Source organism: Trifolium pratense, linkage group LG1 (assembly GCF_020283565.1).
Source record: "Trifolium pratense cultivar HEN17-A07 linkage group LG1, ARS_RC_1.1, whole genome shotgun sequence".
Taxonomy (NCBI): Eukaryota; Viridiplantae; Streptophyta; class Magnoliopsida; order Fabales; family Fabaceae; genus Trifolium; species Trifolium pratense.
This window is the reverse complement of record NC_060059.1, coordinates 35501658-35512920: the sequence shown is the minus strand read 5'-3', so window position 1 is coordinate 35512920 and position 11263 is coordinate 35501658. Positions and strand designations below refer to the sequence as shown.

General features: G+C 34.3%; 2 protein-coding genes across 2 annotated transcripts; both read right to left on the bottom strand.

Moving 5' to 3' along the window:
- Positions 1-1512: 1512 nt before the first annotated feature.
- LOC123901806 (plastid division protein PDV1) lies at positions 1513-5390 on the bottom strand. Its single transcript, XM_045951702.1, has 2 exons — positions 4940-5390; positions 1513-2606 (listed from the first exon to the last, which is right to left on the bottom strand). Exons 1-2 carry the CDS (start codon positions 5255-5257, stop codon positions 2097-2099), a joined length of 828 nt encoding a protein of 275 aa, XP_045807658.1. The 5' UTR covers positions 5258-5390; the 3' UTR covers positions 1513-2096.
- Positions 5391-7166: 1776 nt separating this feature from the next.
- LOC123901790 (low affinity inorganic phosphate transporter 4) lies at positions 7167-9444 on the bottom strand. Its single transcript, XM_045951701.1, has 2 exons — positions 9053-9444; positions 7167-8361 (listed from the first exon to the last, which is right to left on the bottom strand). Exons 1-2 carry the CDS (start codon positions 9442-9444, stop codon positions 7167-7169), a joined length of 1587 nt encoding a protein of 528 aa, XP_045807657.1.
- Between the last annotated feature and the right edge of the window lie 1819 nt (positions 9445-11263).

Genomic DNA, 11263 nt, shown 5'->3' with positions numbered 1-11263 from the left:
AAAATATTCTTGAGAAATCTAAAGAAACTCTGGTGATTTTGTCCTATAATCCATGTGCTAAAGTTAATCACAGTTGTTCTGGCCCAAGAAAATGTAGTTGCCCTACCCCAAGTTTTTTAAAATACTCACGAGTTCTAAAAGTTGAACTAAATCGATAGTCGATGGCAGGTGGTCAAATAGTAGTCTTGGCTCTTCGACGATAACATTTTCTAATTTGCAGAGGTGTTGCATCTTATCCAGTGAATCGATTGTCTTGCTCTTATCTATAATGATGTTCTTTATTCATATTTTTATCATTAATCCTCTTGTCTTCTCGCAATTGTATTCTTGTCAAAAAAAATTCCCCAATAGTTCGTGGGTAAACAACTACATAGTCTATCATTGATTAACCATAAAGTTTTTATCGTTGTTCTTAATGATGATTAAAAATGATATGTTGATCAATGATGGACCGTTGGAACTTTTGAAAACATTATGATTGATCAAATAAACACTCTTGAGTTGCTTTCAAACTGCAACACAAATGAGATTTTCTCTGTGATGGGTGGAGAATGTTAACTGCTCTCATCTGCATCTAAATATCAAAAGCTAGGACTGCCTCATCTTTTATTCCTAGAGGGAGGATGCTAATGACAGACCCCAGTCAGAGAACACATTCCGAATTTATATGTGGATCTAGAACTATCATCAAGGTTAGAGAAAGTCTAATGGCCTATTTAGATGTTAAAAATAAACTATGATACACAATTAATTTTTTAAAATTGAATCCCAACTCAAATAATGATTCTGAATTAATTATCAAATATGTTGAAATAAGCCTCAGCAAAAACCTGACAGAGCAAGAAATGAAGGAGGATACGAAACAAGGTTTTGCTACCTGGTTGAGTTTTCTGAACTCTCAAAGAGCCTAAAAGAAACCTGCTACTTATCACTAGAACCCTCACTCCTTATAGATGAAGTGCTTGATTTGGCAGGCAACCATGCTCAAGAAAATCTGATTCCATAACCTCCCAACGATCCAATGACAGAAAACGGTCCCTAATATGTTCACGAGTGTATCTCAAAAAGAAGCTAAGTTAGAAAACTGCTGAGTAAGATCAAAGCTTAAGATACTCGTGGATTTTTAATGGGAAATACATGTGGGAGCCATGGTTATCCTTAAAAAAGGATTCGACGTGAAACCATAGTTAAAAGGCTTCAAGACAATAGCTAGACTCTATTAACAGTGACGTGGGCAATGCCAACCATAGTTATAATTCTTAAAGTTCACGATACAAATAAAATTAGTAAACACTAGTGGATGTTCACCTCCACAATATTGAACTCTGAATTCAATTAGAATTTGTACTCTAAACATAGCTAACATTGAAGTATTCAATTCTAAGACTCTATATCCCAAGTCTATTTGTCAAAAGGTATCAGATAGTTGTTCACTAAATACATGGCCTACATATGAGAATTAGGAAACCATTTGTTGGATTAAAGAGGGAACCACAGGCAACAACTACCAACTACCAATAGAGTAATGCATAATCAATTTCTTGAAAATTGACACCAAATATTTCCTTCATTGCAACAGTATTCTCACAAAAGATTCTACTAAGTGGGAAGCAAAATTAACAAGAAAAATCAAGGTAAAAGGAATTCTTACTTCGTAAACTAAACTAAAGCCCACAAAAAAAGGTGCAGGAATCCATCACAGATGACACTATCCAACTAAGTATAAGCAGCTGCACCATAAGTGGGAATCCGCAAACAGAACCTACGTCTTTGATCTCACAAATCACCAGATTGACTAAACCATATATCAAATGACACCATGTAGTGCAGACTTTCGGTGGCAACAAAAACCATATATCAAATGACACCAACTCCCTTTGGGCAAATTCACTAAAGTAGTTATGCCTCCTTTTGAGCCTATTCTCTACTCTCCTCAGAGTAGGTTTAAGCCCTCCTTTGTAACCAAGATAAAAAAAACAAAGGACCAAGAGCACAAAAAGGACGACAACAAATAAAAGAAAGAAAAAAATGAACACATCAGTGATAGACTGAAAGCAGAACCCTCATCATTCCACAACAATGATAGAGGTTTAGTCCTAACCTCTAGCCAGCAATACATCCAGATTACCGGAATGACCACTGGACGAAGAACCCTCCAATTGAGCTGTTCTTCTAATAGTTCTGTTGCCGTGAACTCTATTTTCTTCCCTAAATGGATTTTCATGATTAGTTACCTGATGCAATTGAAGCAAAGCAATCATACTGACGGCGACCAAAGCAGCATTGCCCACTATTCCGCCCATATGATCTAACCCAAGAGTTTTCTTCACAAAATTGAAACTTGAGACAAAAACATTGATGAGGATATTAGATCTCTTCCCTTTATCAGCTACAAAATTCTCAGCTGTACATTTTGGGTTTCCATAAACTTCAGGCGAAAGAAGGCAGCTAGCATCCTGTACATCTCCAACAAAAGCAAGGGCTTCTTCAATGACTTTATATTTTTTACCACGGTGTTCCGTCAGTCTCATTGCAAGGACAATTCTACTCTGTTCCAGACGTGCAATTGCAGCATCTCTCTCAACACGTTGTTGAGTCTGAATGGTCTGCATATGATGCAGAATGAAATTCGAATTTAGAATATTATATTAAAAAAACAAACAAGATTTCGCAATAACAATATCATGGTAAAACAATTAAGCATGCAATTAACTGATTGCTAAACCTTCTCATGTTCCACAAGACACTAGTGACTGGACGAAAAACAATGCCTGTGTGATACAAGTGATATGAGGGCTCCATTCTGACAAAGTATTAGGGTTACTTATGTGATATAAGTGATGTCAAACTTGTTTTGTTAGAAGTATTAATGGGTATATAAGAACATTTGGCATATTCAAATGTTAATCCTTTAAGATTGGTAATCTCATTGAGCAGGAATTGTACTACACGACTACTTGACTTCTATTATCAGTATAAATAGGATTATTAGGTACACAGCATAACCAGGATTGTCAGTTGCAATTGCGGCACAATAGCATTGTCATGGCATGGCTCCTAGAGGATACAATGCCCTCCATTGTGTCACAGTACACTATCGCAGGTGTTGCAGCCACTTTTGTGGTAACAACAGAGAAAATTGCAGCGTAATAGTGCAACCCAATGAGTACAAACTGAAATTCCAAATAAATAAAAACCCATTGAAATTAACCATATTCCAAATAAAAAGAAACCATTGAATGTTTGTGGAGGTATTTCATGGATTTCATAGGAAAATCACACCAGAAGTTCCATTGGTTTGCAAAAGATGTTTCTTTTATAGTTTCTCACTTCATGTCTGTTTCGGTTAACGGTCGACCGTCTACAGGGACCAACCATCAGCTGATGAGCATATAAGCTCTAATAATACTAAAAATGGAAAGCTTCATTTTGATGGTAAGTGTTACAGTCAGGTGCTATGTAGCATTAGTAGTCTTACTGGACTAAGCTTCATCTGGTTGTTTTACAATACTACTTGACATAGATTTATAGTATTTTTTGGAAGGATATAGATTTATAGTATACAGTATAAAAAAGAGCATTATGTAGGTTTTTGCAACATTGGCATATTTCTACCACATTTAACATGTGAAATATCACAGCTCCCACTTATCAGACAACCTTCCAATTTTCTCTATTGCTTAAAATTCAATGTTGAATTTCAGATCCAACAATATGGCACTGATGATAACAAGGAAGATTGCAAACATTTTGATTATCACAATTCATAAACTACTGCATATACTATTGAATCTGAACTGAGGTTAGAAAGGCAACCTAATCGGGTAAGGCCTAACTATCTCTGAACAATATATCACTCAGTGAACTGAAAAAAATTCATACAAAAAATATCTTTTAACATCAGTCTTCTGTTTGACAGTCAAATGTAACCTAAGTAGATCAGATTATTAACACGTTTTAAGATTTCATCCTTCTGTTTGTTTCTCCAGCCCACATGGTCACTCCCTGGGATCATATATTCATGTGCTAGTATTGTCCAACTCAACTAAACTGGTCTAAGTGTCTAACACATGTATGATACTCAAACAGAATATTTGAAATCAAAACTTACACCAATTCAACGAAAAAACTTCATTCTATTTTAAGAAGAAAAAAACAGTAAACAGTATAAAAGAATCAACTCTACATTTCACCCTATTAAATAATTGGTCTATCAACTCGAATTAAAAATGGTGAAGAAATCCTACACACAATTGTATTCTATTATTCTTTTTCCTCAAAGAGTAATTCGAACTAAATCTCAAGGTCCATAAAATATCTAGCGTTTGCCACAAAATTTGAGAAGCAAAGTAATAACTCAAATAATCCAAATTACAGTTAAAATGAGATGCATTATCAGTGTAAAACAGTTTCAAAACATCTAATTGTATTATCACATAAACCCACTAGATTGCCGTTTAATGTCAGTGTAAAACTAACAGTAAACCACCAAACTAGTCCCTGACCCTGTACAAAACACTCTCAAATAGGTCCTTGACTTTATGAATATTCCAAAAAGGTTCCCGCCTCTATCAAACTAATCTACATTAATTTTCCGAGTATCTTACAAAGTCAGGGACCAATTCAGTGGTTTACTCGTAAAACTAATCTACATTAAATTTAAAACCTAAACCCTAAAACTAGTTTACAGTACACTATAGTGCATCATTCATTTTCTCTTGAAATTAACATTCAATTTCATCAAAATTTCATAATAATTAAAATTATTACAATGCAACAAACATTCATTCCAAAAAAACAACGAAACAATTTCGCACCTAATTAGCAATAAACCAAACCCTAGAAAATAAAATTACGAACAAAACTAACGTAAAACCAATTAAACCATCTACATCAAGATTCAAACAACTAATAATTCTAAAAAAAAAAAAAAACTCACATGGAAAAACTCGAGCTGGTCTTCAAGATTTTCAAGCGCAGTTCTTATAGCATTAAGACTCTTGGCTTCATGAACAGCATCATCCACCTCTTCACATTGAGGACGAAAATCCTTCACAAAAACAAAACCGTTACCATCCGGTGTCGTTTCAGCAACAACAGTGTCGTTTTGATTATGCGAAGAATTCGTTAAAGTTTTAATAGAAGTGAGAAAATGAGATCGTGAAATAGAGTGAATAGCATCGCTTAATTTGTCATGTAAGTCCCAAATTTTCTCGAGAATCGCTTCTATTTCTTCCATTTGCATATTCCATTTCATTTCATCGAGAAAAGTGAATTTGAACGATGAAAGTGAAATGAAGAAGGTGAAATTTGGATTTGTTGTACAAGTTCAAAATAAAGTGTGTGATGAAGAACAAAAGGAAAAGGCTCGCGTATATACTTGAAGACAACGAAAAGAATTTGGGCCGAAACGTTGTCGTTTTATGCTTTGATTACCTAGTTTTAATGCGTATTTTTACTATTTTTTTAATGTAAAGTAGTTATGTAATCCAGATATACAGTTACTTTTTTTAAATTTAAATATAATATTTTCTGCGTCGTGACGACCATAACTATGAGTTCCTGGAGTGACTTCTTTCTCATTGTGATTTTTTTTCTTCTTGATTATAGTTTTAGGGAAATGCTAACAAGGATCTTTTTAAACATCTTAAATAATAAAATTTTATGAAAATGTGTGAACTAACATATTAAAAATTGAAATATTTTGTTTTTTGAATAATTTTTTTTAAAATGGTATGCGTAAAGAGTGTTCGGGACATTCATTAACAAGACTGACATTGTTTGGTAAGTACAATAAGCTAGCTTATAGCTTATTGGACTAACTTATAAGCTTGTTTGATAAAAATGTGAAGTGTTTGGTAACGAGCTTCTCTAACTAGCTTACAACTTTTTTTGAATGCTATTTCAAGTAGCGTATGAACTTATAGTTTATAGCTTTTTCATTTTATTCCATATTTACTCTTATTAGTTTTATTTATTTATTTTTTTAAAAAAATTATGTAATAACTACCCACTAACACTTACAAAAAAAAACTACCTACTAACCATGTACTTTTTATGTCATTTTGTACTTATAATAGCTAAATTTGTCAAACACTTTAATTTTAATCCACTAACTTTTCAGCTATAAGCTAGCTTATCAACTATCAGCTAGCTTATAGATTATTTTTACCAAACAGAGCGATAGTTTTAATCCATTTATTTTCAACCAATTATGAAAGTTGTTGTGGCAAATGTAAGTTAAGTCTCACATTGCTTAGAAAAGTGGAGGTTTAACATTGTATAAGCAAGAAGACCCATAAATCTAATACTTTAAGATTTTGGGTTAAAATATGATGTCTAACTTACTTGTGAAATTATTCTTAGAAACTCATGCGAATGATTCCTAATTGTCCCCTGATGACCCAATGTCTTACATTTCTATAGATCAAAACACATCTCCAGGAAAACTATGGTGCCTAGAGATCAAATCCAAGATTTCACATAAAATATACTCACAATTTGCCGAGTATAAATATATGAAATCAACACGCATTTTAAAATCATCTTTTAATATACACGAAGTCTTAACTTCGATCTTCATTGACAACATTGTAAATAAAAATAAAATAAAATCATCTCTTTAAATTTTGAAATTTATGGCGATATATATTCCCTCCGGCCTTATTTATAAGCAAAAGTCAAAAAAAATTTTGGCCTTAAATATAAGCAAAAGTTATCAAAATCAAGTTTATTTAATGATATTTTTTCAAAAGTATCCTCATTAATTGTATTACTTTTTAAATGATTGTAGAGTTCCAATGCAAATTTAAGGATATTTTAGGAATTGTAATAAAAATTTCAAGACAAAAAGGTAGCTTCTTATAATAAATGTGCAAATAGACATATTTTCTTATAAAAGAGGCCGGATGAAGTATAGAACAAATACAAACATTACAATAATAATTAAGTAGTAGTGCTAAGTTTCATTAAATAATAAACATTACAACAAATTATTTTTTTCTTTTTCTTTTCACGACTTATAACAAAATATAACTTTTGTTTCATTTTATCATAAACCAGCAAAACACATCAATGATGATGGCTCTATTATTTTTATTATTACATTCATATATTATAAAAATAAACATAGATGTTGCAACAAGTAATTGAATTCATGTATTCCTTTACATCTTCTCTGTTCTTGATTCTTGATGAGCCCCAGAAACCCTATCATTTGGTGTTGCAGTGAGTTCACTTTCTCTCCCATCCTCACCCGAAATCTCTTCCAACGATCGTCCCTTAGTTTCCGTGACCAAGAATGAGCAGAAGAATCCTAACAAATTAGTGAAGGCCAAAATCATCATTGCTTTTTTAATCTTCTTCGTGGTACCGTCCAATGTGTAGGACTGTATCCCAAATGCACCAACCATAGCCCCAGCCTTCCCTGCCGCCGCGCTGAGAGCATGACAGGTGGATCTCACCCGCGTTGGAAACAGCTCAGCCGGCAAGACAAATGTTGTACTATTAGGCCCAAAGTTCGCGAAGAAGAATGTTAGCCCATATAAAAGAGCGAATAGGTTCTTGTTTTCGTCTTTCAAATAATCATATTTGATACCAATAATAAACATAAAGAAAGACATCATGAAGAAACCAATGAGTTGGATCTTGTGTCGTCCCATTTTTTCAATGAAGAAAACAGTGAACCAATAACCGGGGAAAGTTCCAAACAAGGCGACAACAAACATGGCACGCGAGGTTTGAAAAACTTCATCAATAGCATTCATGGCGGTATCTTTATCAATTAGTCCCATTGCAGGGTAAATATCTTTTTGTGTTAAGTTCTGACTGTAGAAAGCAATATCTAATAAGAACCAACAACTCATAGTACCAATCAAATGACGGCCATGTCTGTCAAAAAACTCGCGCGAGCCAAGAGTGTAATTATTCGCGGCTTTAAATTCAGCCAACTTATCCTGCTCAGCTATAATTTCAATGTCTAAAACTCTTGCCATGTCTGCTGCAGCTTGTTTCGCGTTCCCTTCTACGATTGCAGTATAACGACCAGTTTCAGGCATTTTCATTCTCCAATAGTAAGTCATAGCAGCCGGAATAGCACCAATCATGAGAACTAATCGCCACAATAAATCACCTTCGGGTTGTGTTGACACAATTGGGTCTTTAGAGAAAATTGGAGCTTGGTAATATGCTTTGAAAACAGCTGAAAAGAGCATTGAAACCAACCCTGCGAAGATAATTCCCATGCCTTGCATCGCGAAAACAGCTGCTATGAATGCGCCACGCGTCCTTTTGTTGGCGTATTCTGACATGATAGTTGCAGATAAAGGGTAGTCTCCACCAATACCAAATCCAAGCAAGAACCTAAATCACAAAACAAATCTTCATATTAAACATTTAGTGTGTTGGGCCCATAACCCACATGTTCTTGGATCGAAACCAGACTCTAATACCATATTAACACTACAAGAAAACCACTTTTTGTTTGCGGCCAAAAGCAGCCAAGAAGCGTAAAAAACCGCCAACAAATTTCCAGTTCTTGGCGGCCAGCTCACGGCCAAATTCTGCCAACAAAATGCTCATCGGTAAATTTTTTGGCGGCCAAAACCGCCACAAGAATGAAACAGCTTCAACAACCACTTTTTGGCAGCCAAAACCACCAACAACTCATCGACCCAGCTGTATCACTTCCTGGCGCCCAAAACCGCCAACAAAGGAAGCCATACTTGTTGAGAACTAAAAAGCCCTCAACAAATTTTGTTAAGAAATTGTGTTTTTCTTGTAGTGTAATAATCAAAGGATTTCGTAGTTTCAAATCATATAATATGCATATAAAAGATAGATAACATAAGACTGTATAGTGTGTTTGGATGAGGAAATAGTGAGGTACCGTAATTTTTTGAGGGAATTCAAACTTTTCTTTGTAAATTACTATTGATCATATTTTAAAGTTTTGGTTTGGATAAAGTAATAAACATATAAATATAAAAATCGGAGCTTATTTATCGTTGAGTTAATTTTATAAGTTTCGAAACTTTTTTGATCCTTCACTAACCTGAAAAAACAAAGGGTTGTCATAACAGATTTTGGTGATGAACCAAAGGAAAGGCCGGAGCAAAGGGCACAAGCGACCATGAGAATAAGTGTGATGCCATAGACTTTTTTGCGTCCTAGTTTGTCTCCAAGGTAGCCAAAAAATAATTGGCCACAAAGTGTCCCGACTAGGGCCACACCGGTGACAAAGTTGTTAACTGTTGGTGGGAGCTTCCCCGGTTTGCCATTGCTTGGATCAAAGTAATATAGTCGTCCTAAGAGCTTTGAAACGGTTGTAATGCAAAAGAGATCGTAAGCATCGGTGAAGAATCCCATTCCTGCAATTACTATGGCTGTTACATGGTACCATTGTGTACGAGCTGAATCAAGAGCCTCAAGGACTTCTAATGCCATTTTTAAAGAACAAGACTCTCAAATCAATTTTTGTTGTTAATTTGGTTTAGTTGTTTATGTGTATGCTCTTATATATATATATTATTATAGCTATGCATTATTCATATGTTTTTGATAATGTAACATAGAACGTTTAGTCCTAAGTTAGCTTAGGAGATGTGAACAAGAAAAATTAGGAATATTGCTAGCTAATTTATATGGATATTCACCTTGTGTTGATCAATAAATTAGGATATTCTTATTGGGAATGTTAAAAAATGTTGAACTAGTTTTGTTTTGGTTACAGTTAGGTGTTAAAAGAGGGAGAGCTACGTGTTATTATTGTTTTGTTTTTTAGCTGCTTGATAACAAACAAATATTCAAATGCAATTCAAATGAGGTGAATGTGAAGACAATTTAGACTAACAACGTTAAGACCGAATACAACTATAAAGTATAAACGCTTCTCGTCAAAAAAAAAAAAAACCTATAAATATAAATATGAATTTAATTTGTATACATTAACTTTGTATATTCCAGTTAAAGTATCTATTCAGTTCGCATTTTAAATAGTGAGCTGTGTTTTTCTAGATTTTGCACCTTCTTGAATTCGAACTTTAGGTAACGAACTGTGTTAGATTTTGCGCTCCCTTCAATACTCGCTGGTTATGCAAGGGAATTATTTTTGAAAATCGAGAGTGTGCGGGAAAAAGGAAGGAGAGGTGAAAAGAAATAGCCCAACTTGGCAAAAGAAGCAAGCAATCCAAGCCCGCGTTTTGGGAAGAGATTTTCCTTCACCACCCTATTTATTTTCTCGTGGGCCCTATAAATTTACAAAAATATCCCTGTCCAAAGTTAAGTAGCAGACAGATACACCCCAAAAACACCCTACCAGATTTGTTTTTTATAACGTCCGCTACTTAAGTAGCGGATCATATTTTTTTATAAATTTCTCATTTTTATAACTCCCGCTACTTAAGTAGCGGAAGGGTTGCCATTAAAAAAAAAGTAGCGGAAGAGTAAATATGAAAACGTGTAGGGTGTTGGGTTTCAAGTGCGAGTGGTTAAGTCCCACATCGACTATATATAGGAAAAATGTTGGATTTATAAGAGAGGTGATCCATTAACCTAATGTCTTAAGGTCTTGGATGGAGATGTGGTCACCCTCTGTTGTGGTCCTGAAGTATTTATCCCGGTGTTTCTCCCAAACTCCCCCAGACTCCCCAACAAGTGGTATCAGAGCATAGAGAAAATAAAGGAACACAATCACAACACAAGAATATAACGTGGAAACTCCAAAATTGAAGAAAATAAAGGAACACAATCACAACACATAGACTACCATCAATCTTCCCACGACCCAGTCAGATATAGCCTAAAATGCTATTGACCGGTGCATCTAAAAAAAAGAACTTAGGTCTAATATATAGTCTTGGTTTCCTCTTTGCTTCACCACTCTAAGCGACGTGAGACTTCTCCAATAGCTATTTTTTAATCTCATTCTTTATTTAAGAAATCGGGCAATGTGGGACTTGACATTCAACCCCAACAATGAGCGCGTGAAAAATAGATAGGGTGGCAAAAAATCTCTTTTGGGAAAGCTAACTGTCCAACTTAGTATGTAAATAAGCTAATACACTATTCTTGTTATTGAATAATAAAAGACATTGATAAGAGAACAATGAAAAAAAAGAGTAAAATGGAAAACTTATTGATAATGAGATAATGAATATAAAGATTAGTCTAACAAATGAGAAGATCAATTAACTAATTAGTGTAGCTAATTGGTATAACCAACATTTACATCTAAAGAAGCTACTATATCATCAATATCGTCCAA